This window comes from Athene noctua, unplaced genomic scaffold (genome assembly GCF_965140245.1).
Source record: "Athene noctua unplaced genomic scaffold, bAthNoc1.hap1.1 HAP1_HAP1_scaffold_204, whole genome shotgun sequence".
NCBI classification, from domain to species: Eukaryota; Metazoa; Chordata; class Aves; order Strigiformes; family Strigidae; genus Athene; species Athene noctua.
In genome coordinates, this window is record NW_027437673.1 from 157,499 (window position 1) to 172,131 (window position 14,633).

Below are 14,633 nucleotides of genomic sequence, written 5' to 3' on the forward strand. Positions count from 1 at the left end.
TCCTATGGGATGGTCCTATGGGGCTAGGGAGGTTCTATGGGATGGTTCTATGGGGCTGGGGTGGTGCTATGGGGCTGGGGAGATCCTATGGGGTGGTGCTATGGGGCTGGGGAGTTTCTATGGGGCTGGGAGGGTCCTATAGGGCTGGGGAGATCCTATGGGATGGTCCTATGGGGCTGAGGTAGTGCTGTGGGGCTGGGGAGATCCTATAGGGTGGTGCTATGGGGCTGGGGAGGTTCTATGGGGCTGGGAGGGTCCTATGGGGCTGGGGAGATCCTATGGGATGGTCCTATGGGGCTGGGGAGGTTCTATGGGATGGTTCTATGGGGCTGGGGTGGTGCTATGGGGCTGGGGAGATCCTATGGGGTGGTGCTATGGGGCTGGGGTAGTGCTATGGGGCTGGGGAGATCCTATGTGGCTGGGGAGATCCTATAGGGTGGTGCCATGGGGCTGGGGAGATCCTATGGGATGGTCCTATGGGGCTGGGGAGGTTCTATGGGATGGTCCTATAGGGCTGGGGTAGTGCTATGGGGCTGGGGAGGTTCTATGGGGCTGGGAGGGTCCTATGGGGCTGAAGAGATCCTATGGGATGGTCCTATGGGGCTGGGGTGGCGCTATGGGATGGTCCTATGGGGCTGGGGTAGTGCTATGGGGCTGGGGAGATCCTATGGGGTGGTGCTATGGGGCTGGAGTGGTTCTATGGGGCTGGGGAGATCCTATGGGATGGTCCTATGGGGCTGAGGTAGTGCTGTGGGGCTGGGGAGATCCTATAGGGTGGTGCTATGGGGCTGGGGAAGTTCTATGGGGCCGGGGCGGCCCTATAGGGCCGCTCTATGGGGGGGTCCCCGCATCACCCCCTGCCCCCCAGAACCCCCTGGGGGCCCGTGTGCGGGAGGGGCAGCGGGTGCCGCTGGGGCCGGTGCTGAGCGACCAGATGGTGCTGCCGGACATCGCGCCGTGAGTGGGGCGCTGGGGCTTGGGGGGCTCTGGGGGGCCCTGGGGGGCCCTGGGGGCCGTGGGGCTATAGGGGGGCTGTGGGGGTGCTATATGGGGGGCTCTGGGGGGCTCTGGGGGGTTCTGGGGGCCGTGGGGCTGTAGCGGGGCTCCGGGGGGTTCTGGGGTGCTCTGGGGCACCGCCGGGGGGGTACGAGGGGCTATAGGGGGCTCTGGGGGGACTGGAGGGGGCTCTGGGGGTCCCTGGGGCCGTGGGGCTATAGGGGGGCCGTGGGGGGCCGCGGGGCTATGGGGGGGCTGTGGGGGGCCGGGGGGGTTTCTGTGGGGCCGTGGGGCTATGGGGGGGCCGTGGGGAGCTGTGGGGCTATAGGGGGGCTGTGGGGCTATAGGGGGGCTGTGGGGGGCCGGAGGGTCTCTGTGGGGCCGGGGGGCTATGGGGGGGCTGTGGGGCTATAGGGGGGCTGTGGGGGGCCGGGGGGTCTCTGTGGGGCCGGGGGGCTATGGGGGGGCTGTGGGGCTATAGGGGGGCTGTGGGGGGCCGGGGGGGCTCTGTGGGGCTATAGGGGGGCCGTGGGGCTATGGGGCGCCGTGGGGCCGGGGGGTCTCTGTGGGTCCCCGCGGGCTCCGCAGGTGCCGGTGCCGCAGCCCCGGGACGTGGCGGGTCCAGGCGCGGTTGGTCAACAGCCCCGGGACGGGCGGGGCCGCCGCCTTCGCCCTGCGGCCCTACGGTGCGGGGGCGGGGCCGGGGCGGGGCCGGGGTGGGGCCGGGGTGGGGCCGGGGCGGAGCCGGGGGCGGGGCCGGGCACCCCTGGCCCCCCTTCCCGGGCACTCCTGGGGGACCACTGACCCCCCGCCCCTTGAAGTCCCGCCCCGCTGTCACTCCAATGCCCCGCCCCCTCTGATGCACCGCCCACGCCCCTCCCGAAGCCACGCCCACTCCTGGAGCCACGCCCCTCTATCGACGCTCCGCCCTGCCACACCCCCGCCCGCCCCCACTGAGACCCCGCCCCCTGCTCCTCTCCCATGAGGCCCTGTGCCCCGCCCCCTCGCTGACGCCCCGCCCCCCACGGAGCCCCTGCCAGTCACTGGTGCTCCGCCCCCACTGACGCCCCGCCCCCACTTACGCCCCGCCCCTCGCTGACGCCCCGACACCTCCCAAGCCCCTCCCCCTCTGAGACCCGGCCCCCACGGCCCGCCCCTCCTGACGCCCCGCCCCCGGCTGACGCCCCCAACTGGGGCCACGCCCCCACTTACACCACACCCCCAAAGCCCCGCCCCCGGCTGACGCCCCCAACTGGGGCCACGCCCCCACTTACACCACACCCCCAAAGCCCCGCCCCTCTTATCGCCCCGCCCCCTCGCTACCACCCCCAACTTGGGCCACTCCCCCGCTTACACCACACCCCCTAAGCCCCGCCCAGCCCGACGCTCCGCCCCCTCGAAGCCACGCCCCCCCGAGGCCCCGCCCCTCACCGGTGCCCCGCCCCCAGCGCTGCCCGCGTTCTCCCTCCGCCTCGCTCCCGACCGCCGGTTCCTGCTCTTGGGGCCCGAGCCCGCCCCCCCCCTGCGCCTGCGCCTGCACGTCCGGTACCGCCCCGCCCCCCCGCACCCCAAAACCCCCCCCCAACCCCCCACACCCAGCTCCTCCCGGGACCCCCCAAACTCTGCCCTGGGACCCCCCCAAAAACCCCCCTGGGGCCCCAACCCCCCCCGATTCCCCCTGCGACCCCCCAAAACCTCCCCCGGCCCCCAACGTGCCCCCGGGTCCCCCCCAGATCCTCCCCCCCCCCCTTTCCCAGCCTCTGGGCCCCCCCAATCCTGTGCGAACTATTGGGGGGCCCCCCCCGACACCCCGCCCCCCGATTTTTGGCGACCCCCCCCCCCCATTGATCGCGGGGGGGCGAGCGGAACCCCGTGAATTTTAGGACACCCCCTGACCCCTCTTGACTTTTGGGGGACCTCGACTGACTTTGGGGTCCCGCCCCCATTTTGGGGACCCTTCCCTGATTTTGGGGGGCGTCTCCCCCCCCCCCCCCCCCCCCCCAGGTACCCGGACGGGGCGGCGGTGGGGGGCTGGGCGCAGCTGCGGGTGGGACTGCGGGGGGGCCCCTTCCTGCGGGGGCTGGAGCAGCGCGTCCAGGTAGGACCCCCCAAAACCCCGGAGGGCTCCCCGAAACCTGGGGGGGGCCCAGCGCCCGTCTTGGGACACCCCAAAACCCCGCCTGGGACCCCGAAACCTCCCTGGGGAGCCCTAAAACACCCGGGGGGGGGCCCAGAACACTTGGAAACGTTTGGGGACATGGGGGGACATGGGGGGACACTTGGGGACATTTGGGGACATTTGGAAATATTTGGGGACATGGGGGGACATTTGGGGACATTTGGGGACATTTGGAAATATTTGGGGACATTGGAAAATATTTGGGGACATGGGGGGACATTTGGGGACATTTGGGGACATTTGGAAATATTTGGGGACATGGGGGGACATTTGGGGACATTTGGGAACATGGGGGGACATTTGGGGACATTTGGGGACATTTGGAAATATTTGGGGACATGGGGGGACATTTGGGGACATTTGGGGACATTTGGAAATATTTGGGGACATTTGGGGACATTTGCGGACATTTGCGGACATTTGGAAATATTTGGGGACATGGGGGGACATTTGGGGACATTTGGGGACATTTGGAAATATTTGGGGACATGGGGGGACATTTGGGGACATTTGGGAACATGGGGGGACATTTGGGGACATTTGGAAATATTTGGGGACATTGGAAAATATTTGGGGACATGGAAGGACATTTGGGGACATTTGGAAATATTTGGGGACATGGGGGGACATTTGGGGACATTTGGGGACATTTGGGAACATGGGGGGACATTTGGGGACATTTGGGGACATTTGGAAATATTTGGGGACATGGGGGGACATTTGGGGACATTTGGGGACATTTGGAAATATTTGGGGACATTTGGGGACATTTGGGGACATTTGCGGACATTTGGAAATATTTGGGGACATGGGGGGACATTTGGGGACATTTGGGGACATTTGGAAATATTTGGGGATATTGGAAAATATTTGGGGACATGGGGGGACATTTGGGGACATGGGGGGACATTTGGGGACATTTGGGGACATTTGGAAATATTTGGGGACATTGGAAAATATTTGGGGACATGGAAGGACATTTGGGGACATTTGGGGACATTTGGAAATATTTGGGGACATGGGGGGACATTTGGGGACATTTGGGAACATGGGGGGACATTTGGGGACATTTGGGGACATTTGGAAATATTTGGGGACATGGGGGGACATTTGGGGACATTTGGGGACATTTGGAAATATTTGGGGACATTTGGGGACATTTGGGGACATTTGCGGACATTTGGAAATATTTGGGGACATGGGGGGACATTTGGGTATATGGAGGAGTCGGGGGGACACAGGGGACATTTGGGGACATGGGGGGGTCACAAGGGGGACATGGGGGAACATTTGGGGACATTTGGGAACATGGGGGGACATTTGGGGACATTAGGAAATATTTGGGGACATGTGGGGACATTTGGAAGCATTTGGGGACATGGGGGGATTTGGGGACATCTAGGGACATGGGGGGACACAGGGGGGACATGTGGGGACATTTTGAGAAATTTGGGGACATGGGGGGGGATTTGGGTATATGGAGGAGTCGGGGGGGGACACAGGACATTTGGGGAGACGTGAGGGGACATTTGGGGACATGGGGGTGACATGAGGTCATTGGGGACATGGGGGGGACATTTGGGGACACCTGGGGACATGGGAGGGACGCGGGGGGACGTGTGTCCCCCGCAGGTGACGTCGGGGGAGGCGCAGTTCAATGTCACCCTGGAGGCCGTGCTGGGGGCCCTGGGCGTGGCCCCGGGGGCGCTGCAGGGGGCGGGGCTGCGCCTGCTCGTCACCGTCGTCAATGGCGAGGGTAGGGGCGGGGCCTGGGCCAGGGGGCGGGGCCAGGGCTGAGTACCTGGGGCGTGGCTTGTGCTGGGGGGGGAATGGGGCAGGGCAAGGGAGTGGGCGGGGCCAGGAGCAGGAGGGGAGGGGTTAGATGTGAGGGGCGGGGCCAGGGGTGGGGAGGGGCGGGGATAAGGGGACGGGTGGGCGGGGTCAGATGTGACGATGGGGCCGGGCAGGAATCGTGTGGGCGCGGCTGGGGGGCGGGGTCAGGGCGAAGGGGAGGGGCCTGGGCAGAGACGTGGGGGCGGGACTTGGGCTGGGTGGAGGGGAGGGGCCGGAGAGTGGGCGGGGGTTGAAGCGGGAGGGGCGGGGCCAGGGATGGGGAGGGGAGGGGGTAAGGGGAAGGGTGGGCGGGGCCAGGCGGGAACGGGGGGGGGGGCCGGGCTGGGGGCGGGGCAGAGCCAGAGGTGGGGGCGGGGCTTGTGGATGTGTGGGCGGGGACAGGCGCTGTGTGTGCCCACCCCCGGTGAAGGGGCGTGGCCTCTGTCGGCCCCGCCCCTCCCGAGGTCCTGTGCGCAGGGGGGGAGGCGGTGCAGCAGGAGGTGGGGGTGGGGCTGGTGACCTCCCCCTGGGCCCTGGACATGAGCCCCTCCCCCCGCTTCTTCGTCCCGGGGGCCCCGGTCACCGTCCTGGTGAGTGACACGGGCGTGGCACGGGCGTGACATGGGCGTGACATGGGTGTGACACGTGTCTGTGATGTGTATGTGATACATTTGTGACACGTGTGTGACACGTGCGTGTGACGTGTGTGACACATGTGACGTGTGACGTGTGTGGTGTGTGTGACGTGTCTGTGACACGTGTGTGACGTGTCTGTGACTCATGTCTGTGACACATGTCTGTGACATGTGTGAGACACGTGTGTGACGTGTGTGTGACACGTGTGTGTTACACATGACCTGTGTGTGACGTGTGTGGACAAGTATGTGTGACACATGTGTGTGTGACAAGTGTTACATGTGTGAGATGTGACACGTGTGTGACGTGTTACATGTGTGAGATGTGTGTGACATGTGTTACGTGTGTGAGATGTGTGTGACGTGTGTGACGTGTTACGTGTGTGAGATGTGACACGTGTGTGACATGTTACATGTGAGATGTGTGACACGTGTGTGTGACGTGTTACGTGTGAGATGTGGCACATGTGTGACGTGTTACATGTGTGAGATGTGTGACACGTGTGTGTGACATGTTACACGTGTGAGATGTATGTGTTACGTGCGTGTGACATGTGTTATGTGTGTGAGATGTGTGTGACACGTGTGTGACGTGTTACGTGTGTGAGATGTGTGTGACACTGTGACATGTGTTACATGTGTGAGATGTGTGTGTGACACGTGTGTGACGTGTGTGTGATGTGCATGACACCTGTATCTGACACGTGTGTGTGTGATGAGTGTGGCATGTGTGAGACTCCTGTGTGTGACACGTGTGTGATGTGTAGCATGTGTGAGACTCGTGTGTGGGACATGGGCGTGATGTGTGTGACGTGTGTTTGTGACACGTGAGTGATGTCTGCGACACGTGTGTGTGGTGTGACACGTGTGTGACGTGTGTTTGTGACACGTGAGTGATTTCTGTGACACGTGTGTGTGACACGTGTGTGATGTGTGTGACGTGTGTTTGTGACACATGAGTGATGTCCGTGACACATGTGTGGTGTGTGACACGTGTGTGACGTGTGTTTGTGACACGTGTGTGATGTCTGTGACACGTGTGTGACACGTGTGTGATGTGTGTGACACGTGTGTGATGTGTGATGTGTTTTTGACACGAGTGATTTCTGTGACACGTGTGTGACACGTGTGTGTGATGTGTGTGACACGTGATGTGTGTGACGTGTGTTTGTGACACGCGAGCGATGTCTGCGACACGCGTGTGTGTGACCCGTGTGTGCCCCTCCCTGCCCAGGGCCGGGTGCTGGATGCCGGGGGGGTCCCGGCGCCGGGGGTCGAGGTGCGGGTGGGGGTTGGGGTGACGGGGGCCGCCCCTCCCCCCCCCGTGACCCTGCGGGCGGGGCCCGGCGGCGCCATCGAGGTCCCCATCAACGTGCCCAGCGGGGCCCGTGGGCTGGAGCTGAGCGTGAGTGGGGCGGGGGGACATGGGGGGTCACGGGGGGACATTCGGGGACATTCGGGGACATTTGGGGACATGGGGGGGCATTGGGGGACATGGAGTCATTGGGGACACAGGGGGGTCACAGGGGGGACATTTGGAAACGTTTGGGCTCATGGGGGGGGACATCGGGGACATTTGGGGACACTTGGGGACATACGGGCCGGGGACATGGGGGGACATTTGGGGACATGGGGGGGGGGGGGGGCATGGGGGGCATTTGGGGACGTTTGGCGATCTTTGGGGACACGGAGGGGGATTCCCATGGGGGAGTCGGGGGGGGGGACACGGGACGTTTGTGGAGGCATGAGGGGATATTTGGGGACAGGGGGGGACATGGGGGACATTTGGGGACATTCGGGTGCACTTGGGGTCACGGGGGGACATGGGGGGGCATTTGGGGACATTCGGGGACATGGGGACAGGGCGGGGCGACGGGGGGGACGCTTGGGGACACCGGGGCAGCTGTGTCCCCGCGTGTCCCCGCGCCAGGTGTCCGCGGGGTCCCCCCCGGCCCAGGCCCGCCTGTCCCTCGGCCCCGCGGGCGCCGTCGCGGGGCGGTTCCTGCTCCTGGGGGGCCCGGGGGGGCCCCTGAGCCCGGGGCAGCGCCTGCGCCTGCGCCTGCAGCACGTGGGGGCGCCCCCGGCCCCGCCCCGCCTGCACCTGCTGGTGAGGCCCGGCACGTGTGTGTCACGCGTGTGTCTGTCACGTGTGTGTGTCACGTGTCCATGTCACATGTGTCTGTCATGTGTGTCCCCATCACGTGTGTCCCTGTCACGTGTGTCTGTGTCATGTGTGTCCCCGGCACCTGTGTCCCTGTCACATGTGTCCGTATCACATGTGTCTGTCATGTGTGTCCCCGTCACATGTGTCCCCGTCACTTGTGTCCCTGTCATGTGTGTCTGTCACGTGTGTCCCTGTCACGTGTGTCCCCAGCACGTGTGTCCCTGTCACGTGTGTCCCTGTCATGTGTGTCCCTGTCACGTCTGTCTGTGTCACATGCGTCCCTGTCACGTGTGTCCCTGTCATGTGTGTCTGTCACGTGTGTGTCTGTCACGTGTGTCCCCGTCACATGTGTCCCTGTCACATGTGTCCATATCACGTGTCTGTCACGTGTGTGTCTGTCACGTGTGTCCCTGTCACATGTGTGTGTCACGTGTCCATGTCACATGTGTCTGTCATGTGTGTCCCCATCACGTGTGTCCCCGTCACATGTGTCCCTGTCACGTGTGTCTGTGTCACGTGTGTCCCTGTCACGTGTGTCTGTGTCATGTGTGTCCCCGGCACCTGTGTCCCTGTCACATGTGTCCGTATCACGTGTGTCTGTCATGTGTGTCCCCGTCACATGTGTCCCCGTCACTTGTGTCCCTGTCATGTGTGTCTGTCACGTGTGTCCCTGTCACGTGTGTCCCCAGCACGTGTGTCCCTGTCACGTGTGTCCCTGTCATGTGTGTCCCTGTCACGTCTGTCTGTGTCACATGCGTCCCTGTCACGTGTGTCCCTGTCATGTGTGTCTGTCACGTGTGTGTCTGTCACGTGTGTCCCCGTCACATGTGTCCCTGTCACATGTGTCCGTATCACGTGTGTCTGTCACGTGTGTGTCTGTCACGTGTGTCCCTGTCACATGTGTGTGTCACGTGTCCATGTCACATGTGTCTGTCATGTGTGTCCCCATCACGTGTGTCCCCGTCACATGTGTCCCTGTCACGTGTGTCTGTGTCACGTGTGTCCCTGTCACGTGTGTCTGTGTCATGTGTGTCCCCGGCACCTGTGTCCCTGTCACATGTGTCCGTATCACGTGTGTCTGTCATGTGTGTCCCCGTCACATGTGTCCCCGTCACTTGTGTCCCTGTCATGTGTGTCCCTGTCATGTGTGTCCCTGTCACGTCTGTCTGTGTCACATGCGTCCCTGTCACGTGTGTCCCTGTCATGTGTGTCTGTCACGTGTGTGTCTGTCACGTGTGTCCCCGTCACGTGTGTCCCTGTCACATGTGTCCGTATCACGTGTGTCTGTCATGTGTGTCCCCGTCACGTGTGTCCCTATCATGTGTGTCTGTCACGTGTCCCTGTCACGTGTGTCTGTCACATGTGTCTGTGTCACATGTGTCCCTGTCACGTGTGTCCCTGTCACGTGTGTCCCTGTCATGTGTGTGTGTCACATGTGTCTGTGTCACATGTGTCCATGTCACGTGTGTCTGTCATGTGTCCCCGTCACATGTGTGTCTGTCACGTGTGTCTGTCACATGTGTCTGTGTCACGCGTGTCCCTGTCACGTGTGTCCCTGTCACGTGTGTCCCTGTCATGTGTGTCCCTGTCTCATGTGTCTGTGTCACATGTGTCCGTGTCACATGTGTCTGTGTCATGTGTGTCCCCATCACGTGTGTCCCTGGCACGTGTTTCCCCAGCACGTGTGTCCATCACGTGTGTCCCTGGCACATGTGTCCCTGTCACGTGTGTCTGTGTCATGTGTCCCTGTCACATGTGTCCGTCATGTGTCCCTGTCACGTGTGTCCATGTCACGTGTGTCTGTCATGTGTGTCCATGCCACGTGTGTCCCCATCATGTGTGTCCTTGTCACATGTGTGTCTGTCACATATGTCCCCGGCACATGTGTCCCTTTCACATGTGTCCCTGTCATGCATGTCCCTGTCACATGCCTGGGTCACATGTGTCCATGTCACATGTATCACATGTGTCCATGTCATGTGTGTCCCCATCATGTGTGTCCCTATCATGTGTCACCATCATGCATGTCCCCGTCACACAAGTCACATGTCACATGTGTCCCCATCATGTATTTCCCCATCACATGTCCCCATCACCTGTGTCCATGTCGCACGTTGTGTCACACATGTCACCGTAACAAAGTCCCCATCATGCATGTCTCTATCACATGTGTCCCTATCATGTGTGTCCATGTCACATACATGTCCATGTCCCACGTGTTCCCATCACACATGTGTCCCTTTCACATGTGTTCCTGTCACATGTGTGTCCCCATCATATGTGTCCATGTCACGTGTCATGTCACATATGTCCCCATCACACATGTCACCATCACGTGTGTCCCTGTCACATGTGTCACTGTCACATGTCCCCATCACGCATATCACTAGCACACATGTCCGTATCACATGTGTCCTAATCACGCATGTCCCCATCGCATGTGTCCCTGTCACGCATGTCCCATGCCACATGTGTACCCATCGCATGTGTCCCCATCACATCTCCTTATCACATATGCTTATCACATGTCCTTATCCTGTGGCCCCATCACATGTCCTTATCACCATCACACATGTCCCTTGTCACACATGACACAGCTCATGGCATGTTCCTCGTTGCATGTTACATGTTGCCCATCTCATATTTCACACGGCACAAACACGTCATGTGGCACACGGGCATGTTGCATGTTGTGTGTGTTGCATGGCCTGCGTGCGTGTTGCGTGTTGTGTGCATCATGTGTCACATGTTACATGCGCATGTCATGTCATCTGGCCACATCATGTGTTCCGTTACATGTTGTGTGTCACATGTGTGTGCACTTGTTGCATTACATATCACATGTTGCCTGTCACATGTGTGCAAGCTACATGTATGTACATGTTGCCCTCTTCATGTCACGTGCTGTGTTGCATGTCACGTGTCATATGTGCATGTCATGTCCTGTGAGTGTGTCATGCCCCATGTGCACATTGCATGTCACATGTGCATGTCACGTTGCATGTCCCATGTGCGTGTCATGTCCCATGTCATGTGTCACCTGTCATTGCGTGTTGCATGTTGCACATGTCAGCTCCTGTTGCGTGTCCCATGTGCGTGTCATGTGTTGTGTGGGGGAGCTGCAGGCCAGCCACACCCCCTGTCCCCGTGTGTGTTCCCATGTCCCCATACGTGTCCCTATACATGTCCCCCTGTGTGTCCCCATGCCCCTGTGTGTCCTCCATGCGTGTCCCTGTGTGTGTCCTCATGTGTGTCCCCATGTGTCCCTGTGTCCCCATACATGTCCCCATATGTGTCCCCATGTGTGTCTCTGTGTGTCCATGTGTCCTCATGTGTGTCCCCGTGTGTTCCCATGTGTGTCCCCACACATGTCCCCATGTGCCCCTGTGTCCCATGTGTGTCCCTGTGTCTCCATGTGTGTCCCCGTGTCCTTCTGTGTGACCCCGTATATGTCCCCATGTCCCTATGTGTGTTCCCATGTGTCCCCATGTGTGTCCCCGCGTCCTCCCCATGTCTCTGTGTCCCCATGTGTGTCCCTGTGTGTCCCCCCATGTTCCCGTCTGTCCCTGTGTCCCCATGTGTGTCCCCATGCATGTCCCCGTGTGTCTTCCCATGTCCCCCTGCGTCTCCATGTCCCCCTGTGTCCCATGTATGTCCCTGTGTGTCCCCATGTCCACGTTTCCCCCTGAGTCCCCATGCATGTCCCTGTGTGTGTGTCCCCGTGTCCCCCTGTGTCCCCATACCTGTCCCCCGTGTCCCTGTGTGTGTCCCCATATCCCCACACGTGTCCCCCCGTGTCCCCCCGTGTCCCCCCGCGTCCCCACACGTCCCCTGTCCCCACGCGTGTCCAGGCGGTGGCGCGGGGGCGGCTGGTGGCCGCCCAAGGCTTGCAGCTGGGGACGGTGACAGAGGTGACAGAGGTGACGCTGGCAGTGACCCCGGCCATGACCCCGCGGCTCCGCCTCGTCGCCTTCGCCCCGGTCGGGGGGCGGCTGGTGGCCGCCAGCTGGGGGGTGCCCGTGGTGGGGACCTGCCACCACCAGGTCAGGGGCACTGGGAGCACTGGGAGGGACTGGGGGCACTGGGAGGGGCTGGGAGGACTGGGAGGGACTGGGAGGGGCTGGGGGGACTGGAAGCACTGGGAGGGGCTGGTGGGGACTGGGAGGGACTGGGGGCACTGGAGGGACTGGGAGGGGCTGGGGGGACTGGAAACACTGGGAGGGACTGGTGGGGACTGGGAGAGACTGGGAGGTGCTGTGCAGGGCTGGGGTGACTGAGAGGGACTGAGAGCACTGGGAGGGACTGGGAGGGACTGGGAGCACTGGAGGAACTGGGAGCACTGGGGGGACTGGGGCGATGGGGTGACTGGGAGGGGCTGGGGGCACTGGGAGGGGCTGGGGGGACTGGGAGCGCCGGGGACGCTGGGGGTACTGGTCAGACTGGGAGCAGTAGGGGGAGCCGGGTGAACTGGCAGGAGCTAAGGGCACTGGGAGCACTGGTCCGACTGGTCCGACTGGGCAGGTGCGGGTGGGGGTGCCGCGGGGGACCCCCCTGCGCCCCCAGACCCCCCTGAGCCTGACGGTGGCCGTGGGCGAGGAGGGGGCGCGGCCGGGGGGGGCCCCCGTCACTGTGGCCCTGGGGGTCACCGACGCCGCCCTCCTGGAGCTGGAGCCGCGGCACCGCCTGGACCCCGCCAAGGTCACCCCAAAACCGGGGCACCCCAAACCCCGGGGACACCCCCCCAAAACCTCAGAGCCCCAGCCCTGGGCACCCCAAATGCCAAGAATCCCCCCAGCTCTGGCGCCCCCCCAACCCCGGGACCCCAAAACCGCGGGACGCCCCAGCCCTGCGGACCCCAAAATTCCGAGCGCCCCCCCCGACCCTGGGATCCCCCAAACCCGGGGCGCCCAAATCCCAGGAACCCCCCAAAACTGGGACACCTCCCCTCCCCCAATCCTGCGAGCCCCCAACCCCGGGGATCCCCAAACTCCAGCACCCCAAAACGGGGGGATCCCCATATCCCAAAGGCCAACCCCCCCCCCCCCCCCAAACTGGGACCCCTCAACCTTGGGACCCTCAAATCCCGGGCACCCCAAAACCTCAGAACCCCAAAACCCCGGGACCCCTCAACCCCGGGGACACCCCTAACCCTGGGACCCCCCAAAACTGGGACTCCCCCCCCCGACCCTGGGCACCCCTCAACACCGCACCCCCAAACCCTGGGGGGCCACTAAACTCTGGGACCCCCAAACCTGGGTCCCCTAAGCCCAGGAACCCCAAAATCTGTGACACTCCCCCCCCCCCCCAACACTGGGACCCCTCCAAGCGGAGCAGCTCCCCCAAACCTGGGACCCCCCCGGACCCCCCAAACCCCGGGACCCTCCAACCCTGGGAGCCCCTAACCCCCCCCCCGTCCCTGTGTTCCCCCTCCCCACCTTCCCTTGGGCCCCCCCAAATCCCAAACCAGTAACTCCCCCCACCCAGGACCCCCCAAAACCCCCTGGGGACCCCCCCGTCCCCACTTTGGGGACCCCTTGGGGACATGGGGTGACCTGACGCACACCCACCCCCCCCCCCAGGTGGAGGCGGTTTTGGGGAGCAGCGATTTGGGGTGCGGCCCCGGGGGGGGCCCCGACGCTGAGGGGATGTTCAGGGCAGCCGGGCTGGTGCTGGGGGGGCCCGACCCCCCCCCGGGGCCACGTGAGTGGGGAGGGGGGACATGGGGGACATTTGGGGACATGGGGGGGACATTGGGGGACATGGGGGGGACATTTGGGGACATCGGGGGACATTGGGGCGGGGGGAGACATGGCGGGAAATTTGGGGACGTTTTGGGACGTGGGGAGACATTGGGGGGGACATATGGGGACATGGGGGGGACATTTGGGGACATGGGGGATATTTGGGGACATGTGGGGACATTTTGGGACACTTGGGGACGTGGGGGCGGGGACATGGGGGGACATTTGGTGGAGAGATTTGGAAACATTTGGGGACATGGGGGACATTTGGGGGGACATGGGGGCAGGGGGGGACATTTGGGGACATTTGGGGACATTGTGCCGTTGGTGTCCCCAGCCCCTGGGTGTCCTCCCGCCGTGCCCCGCCCCCAGCGCTCCCTGACGCTGCTGGAGGAGCTGGGTGAGTGTCACTGTCACTGTCACCTGTCCCCGTGTCCCCCTGCCCCCCCAGCCCCTCCGCTCCCGGTGTCCTTGTCCCCGTGTCCCCCAGCCCCTGCCATGGGCCACAGTGTCACTCGTGTCCCGGCACGTCCCCACGGTGCCACCCGTGTCCTCAGTGTCACCCCCATCCCCGTGATGTCACCCGTGTCCCCACAGTGTCACCCCCACGTCCCTACGGTGCCACCTGTGTCCCAGGGTGTGCGGTGTCCCCACAGTGTCACCTTCATCCCCACGACGTCACCCTTGTCCCTACAGTGTCACCCACGTCCCCATGTGTGTCCCCATGATGTCATCCGTGTCCCCACAGTGTCACCTTCATCCCCATGATGTCACCCGTGCCCCCATAGTGTGTCCCCCCTCCATGTCCCCAGGGTGCCCCGTGTCCCTCCAGCGTCACCCCCATCCCCACGATGTCACCCTTGTCCCTAAAGTGTCACCCACGTCCCCATGTGTGTCCCTATGATGTCACCTGTCTCCCCACAGTCACCTTCATCCCCGTGATGTCACCTGTGTCCCCATGGTGTCACACACACCCCCATGTCCCCATGGTGCCGCGTGTCCTCAGTGTCACCCCCATCCCCACCCATGTCCCCCCAGTGTCACCCCCATGTCCCCATGGTGCCACCCATGTCCCCGGGGTGCCC

The 14,633-nt window shown here is 62.9% G+C and overlaps 1 protein-coding gene across 1 annotated transcript in view; it reads left to right on the forward strand.

Annotated features, from left to right (window-relative positions):
- Positions 1–14,633, forward strand: part of LOC141955383 (complement C4-like) — a 42,033-nt gene that overhangs the window by 4,684 nt on the left and 22,716 nt on the right. Inside the window, exons 4-15 of the mRNA XM_074895215.1 lie at positions 869–957; positions 1,600–1,682; positions 2,445–2,541; positions 3,001–3,094; positions 4,808–4,931; positions 5,486–5,598; positions 6,878–7,048; positions 7,574–7,750; positions 11,659–11,850; positions 12,329–12,505; positions 13,387–13,507; positions 13,886–13,954. Of these exons, the coding sequence (XP_074751316.1) occupies positions 869–957; positions 1,600–1,682; positions 2,445–2,541; positions 3,001–3,094; positions 4,808–4,931; positions 5,486–5,598; positions 6,878–7,048; positions 7,574–7,750; positions 11,659–11,850; positions 12,329–12,505; positions 13,387–13,507; positions 13,886–13,954 (1,507 nt within the window). The remainder of the gene's footprint in view (positions 1–868; positions 958–1,599; positions 1,683–2,444; positions 2,542–3,000; positions 3,095–4,807; positions 4,932–5,485; positions 5,599–6,877; positions 7,049–7,573; positions 7,751–11,658; positions 11,851–12,328; positions 12,506–13,386; positions 13,508–13,885; positions 13,955–14,633) is intronic.